General features: G+C 35.9%; 1 protein-coding gene across 7 annotated transcripts in view; it reads left to right on the forward strand.

Moving 5' to 3' along the window:
- Positions 1-23,422, forward strand: part of TBCK (TBC1 domain containing kinase) — a 152,633-nt gene that overhangs the window by 97 nt on the left and 129,114 nt on the right. For 5 of the 7 annotated variants that reach the window (XR_003398258.1, XR_003398260.1, XR_003398259.1 and 2 more), the window contains exons 1-3: positions 1,988-2,120; positions 4,870-5,104; positions 6,834-6,906. Coding sequence is in view for 2 of the 7 variants with exons in the window: in XM_026847359.1 (XP_026703160.1) it covers positions 4,912-5,104; positions 6,834-6,906 (266 nt within the window). In the remaining 5 variants the exon portion in view is untranslated. Of the gene's footprint in view, positions 1-1,987; positions 2,121-4,869; positions 5,105-6,833; positions 6,907-23,422 lie in introns of those variants that run through there. The other 2 variants (XM_026847360.1, XM_026847359.1) reach the window with 2 other exon arrangements.

The following is a 23,422-nucleotide window of genomic DNA, read 5'->3' on the forward strand; positions in this document are numbered from 1 at the left end:
CCCCAAATTTCTGTATTCATTGAAGGCAAAATAATAACATTGGAGCCTTGTCAAAATCTGATTTGTATTTTATGTTTATTTTGAATAAGAGTATTATAATGATAATTTTAGCACATTTATTCTATCTGTTGCTGAGTTGATGTAGCTGGAATCTGAAGCTAAGTGTTTATTTTCTGCACTGAATTTATTAGTTTGAACAGAATAACAATGTTAACAATTTTTTTAAGTATGCCTAATGTGTGTATAATCTGTAATTACCTGCCCACTATTTTTGTCAAATTTAGAATTACTACAGTTGCAGTAGGAATGTTTTAAGACTTAAGAACAAAAGAAGATATGTTTTGGGAAGGAATTTCGTCTTCTTAAATGGTGTACTTTGTTGAAAATATTGTGATTTAATGAAAAATAGTGTCAGCATAGGATATTCCGGCCACCTCCTCTCCTGAAATTTTTCTCAATTGCTTTAAAAATAATTCAATAGCAGTATTGATTATAATTTATGTTTTAATTCTGAAAAGCTGCCTTTATTAGGCAAGAGACATTTACACCTGGATACTTAGGAGGCATTTAAATAACTAGCCATTTAAAATTACTAACAGGTAGGAGCAGATGGCTAGTTGTCTTTATTTGTGCATGTGGACACTTTAGAACCATAGATGTCTTTCACAAGATGGATTCATTCAGGTTGGTCTGTGCAATATTTGCTTCTGAGAATCAAATTTATATATTTTTGGTTTTTTAAGGGCAAAGTTCTTAGTATTCATCAACTCAATTGATTTAGCATTGCTGCAGTGAAAAAATTGTAAACGATGGCTAGAAAATTTTACATTCTGAAGAAAAAATTTGTTCTCTTAGAGCAGTAGGTATTCAGGGGAGCAAGTAAGTTGCTCAGTAGTTGAGAGGCTAACTTGTGTTTTATTTCTCAGTGTTGGGCATGGAAAAGCTTTCAAGTGAAAGACATAAAAACAGTGCTAATCTGAATATTAAATAGGAATTTGTAAAGGTCTTCTGTTTGTGGTGGATTTTGCTGAGAATATTGTTAGTGGTTTTGTGCACTGTAAACGTTTCTAAGGGAGATTTGGATGGAGTTAGTGGACTAGGGGAGGTCATTCAGAGGTGGAATGCAAAACAGGCCACTTCTGGACTTCTGTTCTTTATGCCAGACCTATTTTGCAGATATGTCAGACTGTCTTTCATACACACAATAAACAGTGCTTTGGAAACAACGACTCAGTAATTTTAGATGACACTAATAAGACAAGTTTTTGCTTCCTCTTCCATCCTCACTGTTTTGGATTTTCAAAATTGAATTTCCAGAATTCAGTTCCAAAACTGAGTTTGCCTTAACTGTTTCTGGTGTCAGTTTAAAATAACAAACCTTTCTTTTTCTCTTCCTCTTTTTATTTCAAAGTAATAGGGGAGTTCTGTAGGCTATAATTCATTCCTCCAAATCATAAAATTAATGATATGTCTCATATATAGAAGAGGTGAGTGTGAGGTGGTAAAATTTGTGCCTTAAACATCAGGAGATTTGTGTAGCACTCTCTATGTTTATAATTGTGCCAGAGACTGATGTGAATTAAAAAAAAAAAACAAAACAAAACCCAAACCAAACCTCCCTACAATTTAAAAATAGCTAGATAAGATCTGGTTTTAGATCAATTTTTAAAAATATATATAATACTTCTGTTTGAATTTTAAAATGTCAGTAATTACTAGAGAAATGTCTAGACTGAAATAATTTATTTTTAAAACCCTTTCACTTAAGTTGTAATATGTGTTAGAAGGTTAAGTTTTTAGGTTTGGGGTTACTTGGTTTATTTTTCAAGTCAGTGCCTGGAATTTATGGAAGTTGAGAGTTAAGGACAGAGCTAACTTCACAATTAAACTCTGATCTATTTGACAGAACTAACTCTCTTCCATCATCAGAGAGAATATTTTTCATTGCTTTAGTGGAGTCTACAGAATTAACTCTGTAATGAGAAAACATTTTAATGCATACTTTTAAAATTCTTCATTGATTCCTTCAGGTGGCTGACAGGAAAGATTGTTTGCTTACTTCATGTCTTTCTTTTTGTCTGTGTGTTTCCTAAGCAAAGGAAGTGACTGATAAATGTGCAGTTGTGTAGTTGCAAGCATTGCAGGTGGTCTAATTCATCTTTGCAGGCCAAGTGATCTAGTGTACAAGAAATGTTTAATCTCTTAAAATGGTAATTAAACAGATGATATTTAACAATTCTTTTTATTAAAATTAATTTTTAAATGTTAGCTGAATGCAGATACAATGTATTAGAGAAGCATTATCTAACAGATTATTTTTCTGCAGTAAAAATTAAAACATTTCTTACCTGAGTAAATTGTACGCTGTATATTTAACTTTTCAGAGACATAATGCACCTCGCTGTTTGGCGTAATTTTATTCTCTCTCCCCTCAACTCTGCTCATATTAACTTTATTTTACAACAGTTATTAGAGGACTATAGAGCCAAGCAATATTATAATTTATTCTTTAAATCAAGACTTTTTTTCTTTATGGTTAATATATATTTTCTTTCTGAAGCCAGGTAGTTCATCTGGTGGACATAGTGTTTTTACAGGGATGTGTCTTATAAATACACAGTTAAAACGTTCCAACTGGAACTTGGCTGCATGCCAGTATATCTTTGTGCTTACACTTGGTCCAATTTATGTCTTTCCAATGGAATATTCTCACTCTAAATTGCATTATTGACATCCTAAAATAAATCACTTCTGGAAAATATTAAATATTCATGAGAAATGAAAGCATTGTATCTTTACAAATAAGACTTTTAACACAAAAGTACTAAATAAAAACTCCAATGCTTGATGCTGTTTCAGATTTATTTTCTTCCTTTTTTAAGTTTGATTCCTTAATGCTATGCATTCATATTTAATATGATGATGATATATATTCAAATTTAGATTTACATACCTCATGCCTGTGTGTATTCAGGGGAGAAAAATAAACAAAACATGAATGAGAGCCGTCTTATATTTCCTTTGTATCTTAAATTGGACTGTATTAGTTAAAATGGAAGGTACGTTCCATAATTTCCATTTGTATAGACTTAGTAAATATGTTTCGTATATAAGGATCTCTGCACAACTTGTTAGGGTATCACTCTCAATTAAAATTCAAAAAAGAAACTTGGTAGGGTTTTACTGAGAATTTTTTGCTGGGAACAAGGTTGTTCCCTTAGAAAAACAATAATTTTGAAATGCTAAAGTATTAAATGCTCTGTTTCTCCTGTGTGACTTCCTTGTGAGAGAAACCAGCATGTCAATGTTGGCTGAAAAAATAATTTAAAAATAGCACTTAGCTTTATTAGTGCTCTGCGTAATTTTTTCTACTTGGATTTTGTTTCATGAAGCCCCTAAAATGATAAAAAACGATCACATCAGGTTTGAAAGAATTACACTGGTTTTATACTTTAAGCTTTCTATATTATTTATCTTACGGGCTTAAAATCCTGAAGGTTCTTTGTCTTTTCTTTCTGGAGCCACTGCATATCTGTTTCTACACGTTAGAGCTTATAATTACTATTCTGTAGCTCACGAGAGTTGGATGCGGCTTCCACGTCAGTGGACTACTACTCTCCATTGTATACATAGATGCCTCCAGACTCTGTGCCATGTCTCTGAAGTGAGATGGATGGTACTCTTCTGCGCAGGCTTGTCCATGCAGGTCTTTTTTGTTCTATGGCCTATTGTCCCATGTTATTTGGAAGTGCCATCTACTTCGCCATCACAACTTCCAGACCAAAGCCCATTTAAGAGTGTTTAAGCTTGGCCTTTTTATCTGGGTTTGTATATGTGTCATTATACACAAGTATGTATGTGCTATGGAAGTTAACGTATGCAGAGGATGACAGTACCTAATAACAGCTTGTGGTGTCTCAAGTCACCATCTGGGCAATCCAGAAATGAGCTGAGCAAAGGCTCAATTCACCTTTTGGATTTTGGCACTTGTCACCTCAGGTTAAATTCTTAGTTTGATAGCAAAAAGAGGTCAGACATTTTTATCTGAGGCCTAGCTGACTGTAAAGTGTCTGTTATTTGTGCATGGTTTAGGTTTTTCTGTTCTTGAATGGTGTAGTGGTTGCTTATGACAAAGTGCAGAAAAAAATGTTTAGCTCGCATTGATTTGTGATGCATAGTTCAGAGAAAGAGTTTGTTCCTGCTGGAGAGAAAAATGGTAATGAAACTAAGTGCTCCTGGAACTAAATTGCAAGCTAATTTATTTCGCTTGACTGTCTCATAGAAATATTTAAGGAAAAATTAAGGAAGATTACATGCCTAATTTGTTTGTATTGAATTAGTGTGTGAGCTAGCAGTTTACCGATGGGTAAGGAAAGAAATGGTGATAGGGCAGAAGATTGTGACTTTAAATATTAGGAAATCTATAGTATATAGATACTGGATTATCACTAAAGCTGTGGTAATCTGGATTTGTGGCCTGGTGATGGTATTTTGGAAGGTGCTTTTTCTGTTTGGTGCCTTTATTGGTTTTTGAATATATAACATCCTATATTGCAGTATATCTCCAATATAGTATTCAGATGATATACAATCATCTGAAGATTGTTTGTATTAAAGCATTTATTTGTTCCTAAAATAATTTATTTGATTCTTAAAACTGTGTTTAAAATTATCACTATATTTTTGTCTTTAAATGTAGTGTTTATGATGCAGCAGCACTGCATTATTATTATGTGTTCATTATGTTAAAATGTCCTATTCCTCCATAACAGACAAAAAAAAAAAAGCATTATTTAATAAACTAGTAAGCTGAGTCATAAGAATTTGTATCTTTGCAGATAATTTTGTACTCTGTATTTTCTTTTTAAGGAACACAAATTGCTCTGAAGGGCATAAGATTATGAGAAAAAGATGTTTCCTTTAAAAGACACTGAGATGGGTGCCTCCACCTTCTTTGCCTCAGCTCTGCCACATGATGTTTGTGGAAGTAATGGCCTTCCTTTGACACCTAACTCCATCAAAATTTTGGGGAGATTTCAAATCCTTAAAACAATCACACATCCCAGGCTTTGTCAGTATGTTGACATTACCAGAGGTAAACATGGTGAGTATCGGTTTAACAAGGCAATTTTATGTGTGGTTACAGTTATATTTTTGTGACAAGATATCTAAAGGTGTCTGAGCAGAATATTGCCTTTATAGCACCAAGAAGTGGCTGATTTTCGGTCTCAAAATGACTGTATTCCTTTGCTGTGACTGGCAATACTGGTGCTTTTGTTTCTCCTCTGCAGAGTTGAGGCAGATGTTAGTTGTCTGTCCTCTTTTGTTATATGCTATGTTAACTGATAAAAGCTAAGAACTTTTTTCTTTTTATACCTCACTGTAAAATTCTTGTACTCAGTTGCTCTGTCATGTCTTTCTGTGGGACCCTGAAATACACCCATGTTCTAATCTGGTGAACGTTTTCATATGATGGTTAGGTTTCCTGTGCTTGATTTGTAGCTGTTCTTGTTCTCTCAGTCATCTCATGTCTTGGCTGCAAGCTTCCCTTATTTTATTTTATTTTATTTTATTTTATTTTTATTCTAGCTCTTTAAGATCTCTCCCACTAACAGTTATTTTAGTACAGATTTATTTTTTTTTTTAGTAACTGGTATCACATGTATTGTTACTTCAAGTAAGGCTTCTGTTGTTTTTTTTTCTGCTCCGGATGATCTTATTCTGTTGCAAGCTCATCAGGAGTATGGCACTTAATTTCCACAAAAATACTGCAACGCCTGTGACAATTTAAGTGATATCCACCTTTAACTTAAATCAACAATATTCCCATATAAAAGTGTATTGTATGTATTTGATTAGCTACAGGGTCTCATAGAGAAAGTAATTTTTTCCCCTTTAGAATGTGATATGATAGGATGCTTCAGATTTTTAAAAAATGAGAAAACTGTAAACTCCAAACACTGAAGCATTCCATGGGAAGGGGGATTCTTTGTGTGATTTCATTTGTTCTTAAACTTTTAAAGTTTTCATTTTCTGCGGTCAGGAGATCTAGAAAGTTTATTAATTTTCATCTTCTTGAAACAGAAACTGGGATTTTCTTACAATACTGTTTAGGAGGAAAGGTTAAGAAACTACCTAACATAATATTTAGTAAATTAGAAGTTATGGTTAAATAGGAAATTTGACAATAGAGTTAGATAACAAGATTCTAGCTTTAAGCTTTGCAACATATGGGACCCCTGCAAGTCCTATAGCTATTTGTTGGGCAAGAGGTACTAGAGCTAGTAATGTACTAGTTGGCCCATCAGGACTAAAACTCCTGTGCTCAGTCTGAGACCCTTTTCTCAAAGCTGGTGTTACTGTGAGACTCTCATCAACCCAGCTACAGAGTCCTGCAAATTTGTAGATGCTTGTCACTGAGACCTCATTTCTGAAGTCAAATCTGGCTGACACTGGCTGAGGGATTCAACATTTATTAGGGGAGGGAGGGATGGATGGATGGATGGATGGATGGATGGATGGATGGATGGATGGATGGATGGATGGACGGACAGTGCTTTGCATGAGGAAACTGGGAGGATAATCTGCTGTATCTCATAAATGAAAATGGTGGTGATATCCAGAAGTTGCACATATTTAACACTTAATTATGTGTAGTTGTCCATACAGTGTATGCCAAAATATTTTAACATTTGCCAGATAGCTAGTCTGAGAAGTTTGCACTCCCATTGTCTCATTAGGATTCTAGTCCTCATACACGCTTTGTTTTTTGTGTTTGTGGGGTTTTTTTTGTTTGTTTTGTTTTGTTTTTGGTTTTTTTTTCCCCCAATTAGAGAGACTGGTTGTGGCGGCTGAACACTGTGAAAAGAGTCTGGAAGATTTACTACGAGAGAGAAAGCCAGTCAGGTAAGGTGTCAAGCTGGATGCAAATCTATTCACCATAATTTCATACATCACCTGTAGCAAATTCCCAGACCTTTTTTAACTTTCCTTGGTTTATATAAATTTTACTGTGTTAAAGTTTAACCTGAAGACATTGTTTATCAGATAAAACACATGCCTAAAAGAGGGAGTTCTTATTTCCATACGACTCTAAAAGCTGTAGTAGTTATGGAGCACTTTTTTACTACTGAAGTACTTTGTAACTCGTAAAATCTTGTCTGTCTGGTACTAGTAGTTTTGGATTTTCTTTTTAAAAATAAAACCAGTCCTATGACAGGGTAAGTATCTTTGAAGATTGTATGCCTGCCAGATGAAATATAACTTTCACTAGAAAGAACAGAATTTGATGTGTGTTTTTCATATACAGAAATGTATTAATTTATTAACTAGAAAGTGGACAGGATGTCAAATACATATGCCAGGGTGCTAATACGTGATTTGAATTTTGCTTACTTTAGAAAGGCTTTGGTCAAAACCAAGCCCAAAGACTGGATATCAAGAGTATTTGCTTTCATACTACGATATGTAAAATAGTTGTGTTATATCTTTAAAAAGAAGCAAACAGACAGAAAAAATCCCCATCAGACTTGTTGCTAAAAGTGGTAACTGTAATTTTCATCTATCACTCTTACTTTTGGAGGAAAGTGGGCTCTTGTCCTAATGAATATGTAACACAGAAAATGTGAAGAGTGGAAGAAGAGAAATGTTATTTCTATTTGGGATAGGAAGGCATTGTAGGCTAACTGACTGTTTTCAGAACACACAAATATATAAATATAAAACACATCTAGAAAAATCCAAAGTCTCTTCATTCTAGTTTCTGAGAAGTTTATAGCAAGCGTTAGGTTTCATCTCATGTAAGCATAGAGAAGATGATTACTCAATAAAATAATCAACAAATTTGTATGTGTCTTCCCAGTTAACATTAGGCATCTCAGATGTGTTTGATAAAATACTCTCCAGACAGACTGCCAGTGACTTATCCCAAATTAGATTTGCATAAATGTAGTAATACTGGATCTGTAGCTTTTCGAGCCTTGCAACCCCTAAATAGTATGTTAACAATGTTGTCTGGCAGAGATAAATCTAAATGCAAAATGCCCTGTGCCTGTGTGTTAGCTTTTTGTGAACCTACGCTTGTATGGCAGTATTGTGTTGCAGAGGACTTAATAGCTTGAGGAATGTTAGGCAAATATGGCTTACCTTTTTTCTTAAGATAGAGAGTATTTAGGTGTAAAGGGTGATCATGTGATCATACAGCCCTTCACATAGTTTTGTATTAGGCTCCTGTTGTGAAAAGTTCTAGAAATAGTTAAAGCATTAGAAGCTCCTTTCTTTCCATTTTCATTCAGTTCTCACACTGTTCTTTGGACGTGTGTATCTGGTGTCAGATGAGAAGCAGCCCAGGCTGTCTGCTGCCTCCTGACTGTTTTTGTAGCTATTTTAATTTGCTTTGAATTTCTTGATACAGTATACTTAATGTAGATTCTCTGACAACTTCTGTTGTAATTTAATTCTGCAGCCTTAGAACTGCAAGGGGCAAGATGTCCTTTCTTGAGGGGGGGAAAAAAAAAAAATCAGGTATTTCTCTATCATAATTCTATGAACAAAACTTTTTCAAATAATAGTTATGGTCTGTATGCACATCCATTATGTCCATCTATACTACCATGTGTTTTGTGGCATTCAGAAGGATTTTTGAGTTTTTTAGATAGTTTTCTAAGGTATGGAACTTTGTTTTTTAACATACTGAGATAAGTTTGCAACTGTAACCTCAGCTCATTAGGCTGTGGCTCTGTTGAGAGTAAATGCATAAAGCCTGGCTTTATTTTTTCCTCTTGGCTTGAGAGGGTTTTTACTGAAATAAGTTAGTCTACTATCTGATCTTTCTTTTAATGAGCCAATTGGGATTTCTTCAGGAAGTTGTAACACCTGAGGTATAGGGCTATATATGTAAGTTCATAGCTTTATGAGACATTAGTGGTTCATCTACTGTAAATTACAGCTTTTGCAGTAGTAATTAAAATACATTATGTTGACTTCAAATGAAGTTTCTTGCAAGACTGACATTTTCCATCTACTTATATTTTTTAAATGAAAACTGACATTTTTGGTTCTTATGTGAGACCCATAAATTTCCAGAAATAACTTAGATGGACCAATTCCCAGTTATTGGTTATGTGATCTGTCTATATCAATTACCTTTGGAGGGAACTATTTGGCTTTTTCCATTTATTCTGGTTGCATAGCTGGTTACATATCCGGAGTTCATGTGTATGCTATTGTAATTAATTTTATAAACTGTTTATGGAATGTGAGAAGCTGCTCTTCTGGTTTCTAGATTAATTTTCCTTACGCTTGCCAGTAACCTAAGTCCTTTGCACCTGTACCACAACTCGATGTAAAATCAGCAGGAAATCTTCTATTTTGTTAGTGCTGAAATTCAAGACATTACATTATGGACTGTCTATCTTTCCATACATACTGGCAAACAGGCCATACAGCTGTTTGGTAGTTATTTGCAGTTAATCTTTCCTGAAGTCATGCATCACATGGAGCATACGTTCCTTATTATATGAATTATATCCAAAAAAAGAAAGGCAGTGGAGTTCTTTGTTCAATTAACCTCAGAGTTTCACCATATTTTCTAATTCTAATGAATCAGTTGCACATAGGGGCCGAACACTGGGAATTAGAACTCTAAACATTTACCGTGTTTTCATAGTGCAGTAAGTCATTTTACTGAGCATACCACCAAAAATTTTGCGGAACTCGAATTTGTGATATATTCAAGAATTTAATTATTACCTAATGATACAGTAACAACAGTCTCCAGGGTGAATGACAAAGATGGTTTGTCATTGTCCTCAAAGTCTACATGCTCAACTTCACTTTCAAAGGGTAATGCAAGTAAGTGTTTGGTAATTTGTATCCAGATTGTTTTCTTTTGAGTGATGCATATTTGAGATCCTAGAAGGAGCATTTGCTGCTGTTATCAGGTAAATTTCAAGAACTCTCGAATGGATGAAATGAGTTGGCACTTTGCAGATCTTACCCTAGGTAATCACAAGCAGAAAAGGAATTTAGTTTAGTGTTTTCTGTATTTTATTCAGGGGATAGCCATGTGGACATCGTAACTACAATCAATGCTTCTAAAAATAACATTAATTCCTACTTTTCTTTACTGTGCTTCCACAGGGCATCACAATAACATCAGGGGAGCTCTTTGGAGTTGTGTGCCACAGGGAACTCAAGCTGCAACCATGGAGAAGAGTTTTAGGATAGGACAGGGTGGGATAAGAATTTTAGGCATTGATGTCCCATTTTTTACCAGATCAGTCTTCATTGTCCTCTCTGTGAGAGACTGTAGTCTGGGTCATTGTCTCCTGCTTTGTTTATTCCCTGTTTATTGTCCTGTTTGTTGTTACTCTGAGTCAGAGAAAGTATGCACTGAATTTTAGTTTGTAACAGTCATATTAGTGCAAACACAGCTCTCTGAAGTATGTTTAGGAGTCAGTTAAATTTTTAAACAGCTAGAAATTTATGTATATAGTCAAACAAGAATAGTAAATACCTGATTTAAGCTCATAATAGTTTACTGCTGTTCTGAGATTTGAAAATGTGTCTTGGTCTGGATGGCTTCCTTTGTGTCTGTCTTCTTGCACATGCAAGGATTTTTTCTTGTGAATTAATTGAAAGTAAGTCACAAATAACTATGGTGGGTAGAAGTTTTGTACTTCAACAGTCTCACTATGGGTAGTTTTCATGTTTGTGACAGTCAAAATTTCACTAGATTTTCAAAGTTTGCCAGTTATTTTAGCATTGTTCATACCACAGACTAGAATGTAAGATGTGCATTTACTTTTAAGGTTCTCCATCTTTTAAATACATTTACAAGTACTCCTTTGGGATACCTTTTCCAGACAGTGTTAAAGGAGTTATTTTCTCTGCTCCTGTGCTGTTATAATAGGCATTGTGAGCTTTTCCTTTTGTCACACTTGAAGTGTGTTTCTTCAAAGGAGCTGGTCTGCACTTGTATTCATAATAATAAAAATACCAGCAAATACTAACTTTGAGCAGACTTCTGGCACCTACAATAGTATTTCTGGATTGGTCTTCAATTTGTGGCTTGGGCAGTCTGAGCCTATTAATTTCTTCAATAAAATATAGTTCTCATATGTTTTGAAAGTCATGGTTTTGAAGAATTACTAGTGAACCATCAGAGATACAAGGTATAGTTTGTTATACACAGAACATCTGATGGGAAGCAGACTGTATCTGCAGCTGTTTACTAGTTTGGAGAAAACATGATCTGATTCGGATGAGTACATTTTATTTGGCTGTATTAAACAGTTGTCTGCTCATTGATTGGATTAGATTTATTTATGCCATCCTTGCTGTTAGTGTGCTTTTGACAAACTTGAAGTGAAACTACATTACAAAAGAGATTATAGGCATGGGGGGAAAAAGCAATTTCTGAGTGGCCAGGGTTTCTTCAAAAATATTCTAAGACAGGTGCAAGTCATCAAAATACTGAAGGTTTTACATGGTTTGACTTGAAGAGCTGCATATGAGCAGAACTTCAAGGGCTGAGTGTATTCTGCTTTGAATCAAGTCTGTGTTGGAATTTCACATGAGAAGTCCATATGTCATAATGAGGCTGCATTTAGCAAGAATAAATGATGAAGTAGTAAAATGAAGTAGCATTAATAAACAAAATTATTTTTTTCCTAAGCATGTGTGAGAGTCTGTAGTTTGGACATATAGTGTCTGTAGAGTTTTCATTTAGTTTCTAGCCAATGCTGTACTTCCAGAACTATGTTGAAAGATTAACTATTTGTCCAGACTTGTTTATATATTGTTCAATGATGCTTTTCTTCATATAGGAGTATTTTATTTGGGTAAGCAATTTTTAGTCTGGCTGAAAATCTTCTGTAGCATTCTTTTTAGTATAGGTTGTCTCCTGTGACTGCGTTTCCCCTCATGAGAAAATGATTGTTTGGAATGGAAAAGGGGTAGAGCTTTCTTGAGGCAGTCAAGGTGAACATTACTGCTCTTGATGTCTGAGTGATTTGCTGCAGTGTTTGATGGCAGCACAAAGACATCCCAGAACGTGTGTCCATGTCTCCCTTACATGTGAAACCCAACAGTGAGTGCACACTTGTTTCTTATCTTGTCTTCCAGGAAAAATGAAAACAGAAAAATCCTTCTATTAAAAAGTAGATATTATAGCTGTATACCACGTAATGTCTGTAGACGTGGAAAAAGTGTGTAATTATATTTCAACCTTTTGCTCTACTATGCTTCTTCTTGTTGCTTGTAGTTGCTTCATACAGATTTCCATGCTAAAAGTTGTAGTTGCTTGTAGATGCTTCATACAGATTTCCATGCTAAAAGCAATATTAAAATTCTTGAGCTGAAGATGAGTTATGCTGAGTTAATTGAGAACAAAAGTAGCTGAGAGTTTTGAGTGGAAGAGGATGATGAGTTTCTCTCGAACAGACCAAACATCAACCTCAGCAGGAGCGTGGCTTCATCCTGCAGAGATATTTCTGCAATGAGTTGTGTAAGGAAGGATCAGTATTAAAATTCCATTCTGCATAAATGAGCAAACTACTACTAAAGAGCTAATGGCTGAAAAACCAAATGTCAAATCTGTACTGTGCAAATCTTACTAGATTCAAGCCACATTATTAATCTTAATGATGATTTATGATAGTTGTGTTTAGAATAAAAATTGCTTGTAGACTTGTGAGAACAAGATGTGGTTAGTATATGGTTATTCTAAGTTAATACAGTGTTTGACACTTCATCCTGCCTTTAGGAAGGAAAAAAAGGAAGAGCTAACACTCATAAAACTTGCTATACAGTGCGTACTTTTGGAAAGGGGTTATATTTTTTAAGTCCAAGTTCTCACATTTGGAACTACTGAGCAATGTATTCAAGGGAGCATTTGTCACTAATTAGGGATCAGACAGCTGGTTTATTTAGATGCATTGATATGCTTGCAAACATCTCTAACGTCATTGTGGTTTGAGATTGTTTCTTCTGTGCATGTGGATGTTCTCTCCTTGGGTTCAAGCTCCTCTATTTTACAGTGCAAATAGACCCAGACTTGTGCATTCACTCCGGGCTAGCTGCTTTCCTGCCTAGAAGCTGCATTAGTCACATATCATCCCTACATCAGTGTTGTGCAAGACTTGAAATGATAGTTTTACAGAACATCATATAACACTTATTTCCCCTCCCTGCAATTTTGCAGGCACCATATCATGAGCACAGCAGTAAGTTAACTGAATTGCTTGGCTCCTGAACCAATAGGACCTTCAGATGGACTGGTATGTGTGCAGACAGAAGGAACTTGTATTGGGACTGAATATAAGCAGTTGTGCATGTGTTTATAGCTAGATACCAGGGAATTGGAGATTGCCATGATAGTGTATAGAAGGCTGGCAGATCAGGCAAGGTTTAAGGTTTAAAACTGTTAATTTCATTCATTAACAGCACACCTTTGCTAAAGGTTAACTCATGCATGTTATTAATCATCACTGTGTACACAAGACTGGTAGTCTTTAACAGATACTGTAAATTAGCTGTGAGTATACAGTACTGCAGATCTGATGTTGTACAGTTAACAGTGGTGGCTGTGGCCCTTGGTGTTCCTTGGAAGTTGAGATGATTAGGCTTGAGAGCTTTTTGAGTGAAGTAAGAACCAGTGTGGACTGGTCTTGTTTCTACTGTTATCTAATTCTTGATTTTTTTACATTACCACCACTCTATAGGCCCTGCAAGGGGTGGTCTCCTGTATTCCCAGTACTGCTTGCTTTGTTTTATGTTTTGCCGGTCATCCTTATGTATTTGGGAGTATGTCCTGCATATTTACAGTCTGCTGTGCTTCTCTTGTCCTTTTATCTGGCTTTTGTTGAGTTGATTTCTTCTACATGCAACTATATCAATCTCTGTTTGCCCCTTTGGTAATCACATTTCTCATAGTACTTTCAAGGAAATTGAATGCTAATTATATGCTGATTAATACATTTCTAACTTACAGCCACAGGCATCTGCTTTGGCTACACTTAAGTTTTTATTGTTACCTCTCTAAGTTGGCGTTTCCTGCCTGTTGTGATGGTGCATACTGGGTTATAGATCAAAGTGATGCACTTCTAATGCCTTTTGGAATATTAGTTGTTAGCTATGAAATTCCTAACAGCACCATTGCTTATTGGCCTACTTGCAAAGTCCCTTTGATCACCTGCATTTGCAGACTGTTCTCTTGGAACTTTCCATTCTGTTTCACTTGAGTAGCATCTGTACCATTGATAATAGGGATCCAGGTTTTTTGAGCTAACCCCTAAAACATATCTAGGTATGGCTTTTCACCTTAGATATCTAGATTTTTTAAAAAGAGTATGGTATAGCCAAGTTGTTTGTTAAAAGAACGCTGTTGCAAGCTCTACTGATTTACAGGAAATGCCTGGCTCTAGGAGAAGAGCTGTGCAGTATTTTGTTCATAGCTTTAAAAATTCTGTTGCACCTTTATAAAATGGGGGCAAGGCAGAGGTTACTTGGGAATATAGCTTGCTAATGCTTCATCCTCTCATGCAGAGATGCCTAAAATGCAGTCTTTCTCTCGAAGTCTGAAAAATTTCTAGCGATTGCTTTAGTGTGGTTTTGCAAAGTCCTGCGTGTTTTTCCTGCTATCAATTAACTCGTCAAAGAGAAAGCATGCTTAGTTATCATTGCTAGTAATAACTGTACTTACTGGAGTTAGTGGTTATATTTGTTTCTTTGAAATGACTTTCCTTTTTTTAATGCAATTTATTTTTTAAGAAATTAATTATATTCTAGTGTGTTAGGTCTACAGCTACTCTATCAAGAAGTAGCCAACAGGCCTGCTCTGCTCCTTTTTATTTTTTACTTAACTGGCAGTGCTTCACAGAACTGCAGAAATTAATAACAAAAAATCAATCCTGTCTGGCTGCGAGGACAGCAGTATTATTTATTGTTACCTAGTCCCTATTTCTAGAGCTGTCAGTTCAGTTCATACTGCCACACAGCTGCAATAATGTTAACTGCATTAATAACTACACTTCATTTTCAGCTTTTCTTAAGATTTTCATTGATCAGATTTTTAATGAGATTTTTCTGATCCACCTGGGGCAACGCAAAAAGAATGAGAAAATCCATCTCTTTGTATAATGAAGTTAGGGGCCTGTTACTTCTGTTGCAATGGGAAGGAAAAATGGATAACATTGAGCAAAACTCTATTCTTAGGCCACAGATATAGGTCTTCCTTAAAAATAAACTGAAATATGCAGTTGTCCATTGTAACCTTAAATGGGAGAAAGCACCTCTATGATCTTAAAATGTCTGCTCAGTACCTGGCCCTCAGTTACAGTAGGGGAAGAGACCTCCATCTGAGAGGCTAACTACATATATATGCTCCCTGGCTGTGGTGGAGGAAGCTGTGGTCAGCTGCAGCTCAGACTTTTGTCCCTGCTTGTGCTCTCCTGATGCTGCAGGCAGGAGTTCATACAGGCAATGCTGGCTGAGGTTGGGAGCTGGATCAGTCATGGGGAGGGCCTGTAAACTGGCTGTGCTCCCCTTGGCCCACAGTGCTAGTGTCTTTGTGGAACCTAGGAGCAAAGGCTACCACAAATGAGGTAAAAAAAGCTTTGGATGATGTGTACTAAGAAAAGGGGCCTATCTAAGGCTGTCTTTATTAGCAAGCAGTGCGATCCAGTAGGAACAGATATGTGAAGCAAAGCATGCTATACATCTTTTAGGGGTGTTTATTCCATATATTTTCAGTCTGCTCCAGACCACATGCCCATTAGCAGCTGCAGGGCAGTAGGCAGGTTCTGGGTCCTACCTTCTGGTTGATCTAAAAGGAATCCAGCTTGTGTGCTCTGAATCAAGTGTGATAGGAGGGGCTGATCAGGAGGGGATCCTTTAAAAGTATGTTCTGATCTGAACTCAAGTCTTAATACAGAACTCCTTAAATTGCCTTAAGCTCTCTGCTGCAAACACAGAACTAAAGGTTGATGTCTCATTTGTACAACTTAAAACTTGTTCTGCATAAGCTGCAGAAAAGCTCTGAGCTGTAAGCTACCTAAGTAGCTTACATATCCCCTTTGCTGATTATCAAAGTAACCTGTAAGTAGAGTCAAGTCTCTCCTCTTTTCATCTTAGTTGCTTAGAATTCTTGACAGATAAAATTAATTATCAAAGATTGAATACTTACTGTGTTTCAGTGCTGAGTGAAACAAGAGAAGCTAGAAGGTGTGGGACATAGTTCTTGCTTTACTTGATATTTGTAGAATTACACGTAGGATGCTGAAAGTAGATAAGGATAGTTGGTTCTCATAGAAATTTGTGTGTTTATGTGCTTTTTGAGGGGAAAAAAAAAAATTTCCCTGTGTATCCTCAGTAATCTCTACACATTCTTTAGTTTTAAATATAGTACATGTGAGGTTGCTTACTTTTATGTTCTGAGCCACTGTAGTAACATGGTGTAGCATTTATAGCCCTCGTGCAAATTCTTAAAATTGTGAGCGCTTGTGTTATTTTCTTGACCATTTGCTACCATGGAAAACTTTTGGGGGGGGTGTGACAGAATAATAATGCCTACTTTCAGTGAAGACTTCCTTCTCCCTGCCTGAGGATTCTTGTGCAATAGTCATGAGATCATCTTTAATCTCTGCAAGAGATTATTTGGCTGCTTCTTGCACTAAATTATGTGCGCAAGAAGATTCTTCTGTTCATAGAAGCTAAATTCTTAAAGGGAGCTGAGTTCTTCAGGGTTTAGGTCTTTGAAGAAGGGGAGCTCTCTGTTTTTTCATGGTCAGAGATGAAAATTCTGTCAGCTTTTTCTGCACTGGATAGTGATTTGGGACTATTTTAATCCCCAAACAAAGGAAAAAAAAATATTGGATTTATTCAGAAGCAGAAGACGTGGTGTTGAGAATCCCATTGTTACTAACAATTTCTTTCTTCACCACGTTACACAGTAATTCATAATACATATTCTTTGAATTCAGGCAGTGTTTTAATGGTCGGTAGCCCCATGCTTTGGGTGTCTGAATAAGAAAGCTGGATTTCCAGGAGCTCATCTGTTCTGTTCTCTTCCAGCATAGTGAAGAATGGCACATCTGTCCAAGCTGGGAGAGGTTCAAAGATAAGGAAAACACTGGATTCAGTACCTGCATGTTCTGGGATTCATTTATGTTTGGCTTCCAGACATAGCTGAAGTTTGTGCAAGTTTATGGTAAAATATAAAAGGAGACATGTGAATTCTTTCCTGTCTGCTATCAGTAATATTTTGTAGTCTCCAGAAGAAGTCATTCAGGTTTAAAATGCAATAAAGAAAATGTAGGCACTGGTTTTCTTCTTTTCTTTTTTTTTTTAATTTTTTTTTAATTTTAACTCTTCAGACAGTTTGATCTTCAGAGATCTGCAGACTTAGTATGATGTCAGTGAGAAATGAGCATTGGAGACATGTTTCTTTCCTATACTTAGGCTATGGCTAGCCATTTTATGCCTTTCTGTACAAAATTTACATCAAATCCTGGACAGATAACCTCAGCTTGGTTTTTATTTTTTAGTGATTTCTGAAATCTCATTTTTCTTCAGCTATTGTAATTTTATCAAAGATGATAAACAACTGGTACAAGCCAACTTCAGCTGTTTTGCTGGTGCAGCATTTACAGAAGTAATAAAACACTGGGCTTGCTTTTCTTTATGGGGAAAAAATGTTGTGCACTGTAAAAACAAGTGCCCTCTGTGTATGCTGTGTATATGCATGTTCTTAGAAGCAGAGAAGCTAATATACAAACAAATTGTCTTAAGGAAATTTTTATTTTTTTTTGAGAGAGAGAATCCTTAAAGCAGTCTTGGAATTCTGTGGCTATCCCCCAATTCATTTATTTCAAAGCATACATTTGCTATAAACCAAGGACTATACAATATAGGAATGAAAGCCCCTGCTGAAAGACTCAACCAAAAGCATTGTTTTCAAATAAAGTGTCTTTAGCTGTTTCTTGTGAATAATGTCACTCTAAGCAAAACTTCCTAGAAATCTTCCTCTTAGTAATGATATCTCAAAATATTTCTTCTGCTCATGGTTGAAAGTATGACAAGACCTTTAGTCTTGTAATGACATGGTTGAGTTGTTTCTAATAATAAAATGTTGATTAGTGTTTGTTTCTAAAAAAAAAAAATCTTGCAGCGATGCTGATCTTTGTAGCAGAGAATCCTCATCCCTAGTAAAATCTCAGTTCTCTTTATAAAGTGGTTATAAGGTTACAGCTTCCTGTTTATAAAGCCTGAGTTCTGTCTGGTTAAAGACAGCAGTGGCAAAAGAATCTTCTGTCATCCTGTTGAGCTAAGGCTGAATGGTATAGCAGTTCAGGGTGAAAAAAGACTATTATATGAAAATAATGTACCTCAAACATATGAACATTTGTTTTAAGACAGTGCTTCAAACATATAGTCTAAGGTGGCCCACTGATGCTGTTCTTTCATATGTACATGGCTGTGCCTTTGATTAAGAAAATGTTTTCCTTATGGCCTTGGTGTATAGAATGAAGCTGCACTAAATTAACTATAGCACAGTAAGGCAGTTCTGATAACATCCTCCTACTCACCCCACTTCCCTTCTTTCCTGGCAAAGACCATACTAGCAGACTCTGCCATATTACCTCTTTTCTTCATGGAAGGAGGCAGAACAGCAGTGTTGAAATTAATCAGCAGTATCCTGTCAGCAAACCTTTGAAAAACAGTGATTTTGAGTGACTAAGCAAATAGTACTGAGACTTGCTGACTTTACAGAATTGCTGCTGAACAAGCACATGATAGTTCTATTTTAAGTGTAGCATTGAAAGCTTGGAGTAACTTTTAGATATTTATTGGGTGAACTAACAACACAGGATGGACAGTTTTGGTTAATTATTATAATTTCTGATAACTGTGTTGGTTCAAATTAGAAATTCACACCTGGTTATTAAACACTGTATTTGTTTCTCGATGTGGATTCAGCAATCATTCAAGATATCATCTAACTATAAACAGGGAGATTGTAAATCACATTTTTAAAAATCTTTACAATGAATGACTGTGGTACCTTTAAATTTATTTTTTTTTTCCACTTGAAAAACCACTTTAAATATGCTTGAGGTCAACTTAGTATTGCCATAATTGACATTAGGTCAACACATATTTAAAAATTACATTTGAAAAAAAAGCTTCTGTTGATTTTTGACAATTGATAATACATAATGTAATGTAAACTTTTTTGAAGTATAATTTTTTTTCTTAAATAATATATTTTTGAGAGAAAAATGCAGAAGAATGGTGTTCTGTAAATTTAGTCTAATTGAAATCATCATGTTATGTTAGTCTCAAAATATATGTAGTGGCAGAGGAGAATAGTAGACCAAATTATGTTCAGTTAAGTGAGTGCTGGGTAGAGATCCCCAGCTCCATGTAGGATTTTTTGTGTAGAGAGTACACTGACTAATACCTGGATTTGATAGTCTAACTTCAGCCATTAGAAACAATGTTCTCACAGCATGTGCGAAGCTTACTAAGGAGAACTTCCTGTTTTGATTGGTGGTTTGGAGGGGGGGGTTGCAAAACTGTGTTCTCAGATGTGAAGGTATTCCAGATCTCCACAGCCTTCTTGTTGTATGGAAGTTGCTAAGGTGTGTTAACTGAATCCTAACTTTTCTGGTTTAAAAGTGATATCAAAACAAGAAGAATACTTCTTGGTCTTCATCTTTGCTGCTTATGTTCCTCAGAGGTTTTTGTAGGAAAGGGAAATAAATTTCCTCAGCTTCTTAGTTTTCTTGTATTACGAAAATCCTGCACCTGTTGAGTTGTGCATCAGCAAAATTTCTCAGCAGTGCACTGGTGCGATGAGCTAGGTGAAGAGTTGCTGACTGAGGGATGATAAAAATGTTTTGTGGAGCACCTCACTTTGCTGCTTGTTACCCGCTTTCCCAAGTCTTTAGCTGCCTTTTATACTGCCATATCTGCTGAAAGGTTGAGCTGTTGCTCGTGAGTTACAGAGATCACATGGACCTTGTCCTGCATAATAGTCTTTTTCTGTCATTTTTTGCTGCAAAGTCAGTGTTGCTAACTCTTCTTGTCACTCACTGTATTATAACTATAATTTTGTGTTTTTTAAAATGCCAGTTTAGTACAATTTAGTCACTTAGGTGTGATTACTTCAGAATATTTTCTTTATCTTTGAGAGAAAAATCTTACCTATATAGTTCTAACCACAAGCTTTTGTAATCCTTCCCACCCCCTCCTTGTAGTAGCAGAACTATTCTTTTTGAAGTCAGCCTCAGGAATGTGTGGACCTGGTGGCAGTTTCTTATTTATTGGTCATTCTGAATCAGGCATTTACCTTTTCTAATGGTTCCTATGGTATGAAGTTGTTGGTTTTATTTTCATAACAAAGGTTATGGTGAAAAATCCAAACCCATTATTTTGTTTTATCGTCAGCTTTCCAAACTGAGAGAATTTAATGTGATCTTTGCTAGGTCTGTTAATTTTTCTGTCACTTATTTTCTATTTAAACACATAACATTAGGTGTTTAAATCTGAAAAGATTGTTAGTATGTAGGAATTCTGACAGGTCAGGATTTAGGAAACAAGCAAAGTTTGCTTGGTACAAAAATCACTTTTGCTTCTTATGCACTTAGGTGTCTTCAGAAGCACAGAGTCTGAGCCAGATGGTGATCTATAGTTGCCATTTGGCATTTCAGCATGCGATCAGCAGTTGTTTTTCAGATAAAACTTTTATTTAACATGGAGGAAGGTAAGGAAATAGGCACTACCTACTGTGTGACCATTCATCATGCATCTTTAGAAGTCACTTTTCCTTCAGTGATTGTGTGGTTTAAGGCTCTGGAAATACTGCTACTTGTGCAGTGTTGTTTAAGGCTCTGGAAATACTGCTACTTGTGCATAGTGAATTGTTTAATACACAAATATCAAGGCCTCTCTACTTTGAGCTGTAATTTAACTGCCTAGGAATTTAGATGCTGGTGCATTCAGATACAAAGTAATGATAGTCCTTGCCTAGAGCATAGGATTTCATGCCTGGTTTGGGTGTAAATTAACAAGACACCCCTGAGCAGCTAAAGATCTGATTTAGTGCCTTTTATTGTAAAGGAAGAGTATCCTGTCTGCAAATAATTCTTTTATTTGCTTTTTATATGTTGTCTGATGGGTTTCTTGAGTCTGTCAAATTGTGATAGAACTTGCCAGGATTGTTGATCACAAAATGTGTGGCCTTTTAAAAGTGCATGCATTTGTTCAGGTGAAGTCCAAAAGAAAACAAAATAAAGATTTTTTTAGAGATCTGATTTCAGTTGATTGTAATTCTACTCCTACATTTTACCAGTTCACTTCTCTTAGAGGAGAGGAGAATGTGACATGTGTTGTTTCCTTTAATTAAATGTTGGCAATGTAATATATGTTACATGTATATAATGCTATTGAAGTTCTTTATTGTATCTCGAGGTCACTGTCTTGATTTTCATCCCATTAGCTCTTGTTCTCTTATCACCTGTGCGTTTACTTCTGTTGTGTTACTTATCTCAGAATGCATTGTCTGTGATAAGAATGCTGACTGTGATCTGGTTTTAAATGAGGCCTCTTTACCTAATCTTTACATGTGGTGATTGAAATGTTTATTTTGTTGCACTTTTTGGTTCAATTAAAAGTATCTTTATTGTACCTTTTACATGTGATCCAGCTAGGGTAAGATGCAAAAAATTATTTTTCAGAAGTTAATCAGTGGCAAGATCAAAAACTGAGAATGTGAGTGTGTCTTTACCCTTCTGTGCACTAAACCAGATGGCACTGGAAGTTTTGTTAAGATGGTGCTTTATAATGTGTGCGTACTTTTCACAAGGACTTTGTTCCTTTACTCCCACAATTTATGGGATGAATGCTAGATGTCTTAAAGGAATTCAAGGTGCGATGTTTTAAAATCTTTGCTTTATGAGGAGCAGATACACTTAAATCAGTCATACTGATAGTGATCTGAAAAATCACCTATTAAAAATCTTTGTGTGCAAACTGCTCTATATATGAAGTCGTTCTTTATCTACACCTTCATTGTTTTATGGACTTTTTTATTGTACATTACAAGTTGAGACCATCGTAAAAATGTAACATCATTTGCGTTGCTTTTAAAGTCGTGCTTGCAGTTTAGAACTTTAAAAAAGGAATGAAAGGAGTTCTTGAGTTTCCTCAGCTGAGCAATATGAACTTGTTGAAGATATCCTGTGTGAAATACCTCTGTGCATGAGTTAGAGACTTCCTGAAGACTTTGCCTATAAAATTCTTTTTTTTTTTTTTGGTCTTCTCTGCTTGTTGCATTCCCTTCCAGTTCAGTTCATTCTGATAACGTGAATGCATTTCCAAGTAAATTGGCAGTGTTTACAATCTGGGTCCCTAGTGACATTTTTTAATCAAACACATAATAAAGTGCTAAATAAACCATTCCCACCTGCATCAAACTCTTTATGTTCTGTATAGGGTATTTTGTAATTTATTTACCCAGGAAGACCCAATTTATCTGCACATCTGTTTTTCAACCCAGTCCTGCTTTTTATCCAGTTTTCCAGCTGGTTGACTGAGGCATAAGGAGGTCAGATGGCTTTCTTGGGGTCACTGTAGTGATTGTCTCAGCTGGGATTATACCCAAACTTTATCCTTTGCTGTTACCACTTGGCCACACCACTCCTAACCAGTATATCTGCATTGTTGGCAGTAATGGAACTAACTGCAAATGTCATTTTCTTTGTTTTATAGTTTTGCTTGTATTGAAATATTGTCACTTTAATGAGTTCAGAAACATTACATCTGTTCACAACCTGGTTCCGTTCCACCGTTCCACTTTGAACAGACACAGTTTTTTGTGATGAATCTCCTTCCTGAATTCCGAATGTGTGTTAGTTTCACAAGTTCTAGGGTAATGATTGATGACTTTGCTGGTTGGTGTTGCTCTGGTGTGCTTCCTCTGGGCAGACCCTGTCTGACACTCCTCTTTGGAAGAGGAACCCGTGTTTTTGCTCCTGTGTATCAGTGCCATAAAGCTTCTTAAGATTCCTGGCTGCTGAGGCTCCCTTCCTCTAGAGTTTACAGTATTACGGTGTTAGAACAGGATGCACAGATTTGATAAAGGACTTCCTTACGCATGCATTTCTGTGTAGGTACCCAGGAGTTCTAACTCTGAGGAAAGAGAAACCGTGGAACATGGTATCATCAGCATAATTTTAGCCCGGTTGGTCTTGCTCTGCCTTTCTGAGGGAAGTCAAAATAGTTCTAGTTCCAGTTTTTGTTAGCAATTTCCTTTTGTATTGAGTTGCCACTGCACTGAAGAAGTATTACTTAACACTAATCCATATATATGTCTCTAGTAGGTACTAGGGTGCTCTACTGTTAAGTAGATGATGAGGCT

This window comes from Athene cunicularia (genome assembly GCF_003259725.1).
Source record: "Athene cunicularia isolate RWA chromosome 4 unlocalized genomic scaffold, athCun1 chr4_part2, whole genome shotgun sequence".
In the NCBI taxonomy this organism is placed as follows: Eukaryota; Metazoa; Chordata; class Aves; order Strigiformes; family Strigidae; genus Athene; species Athene cunicularia.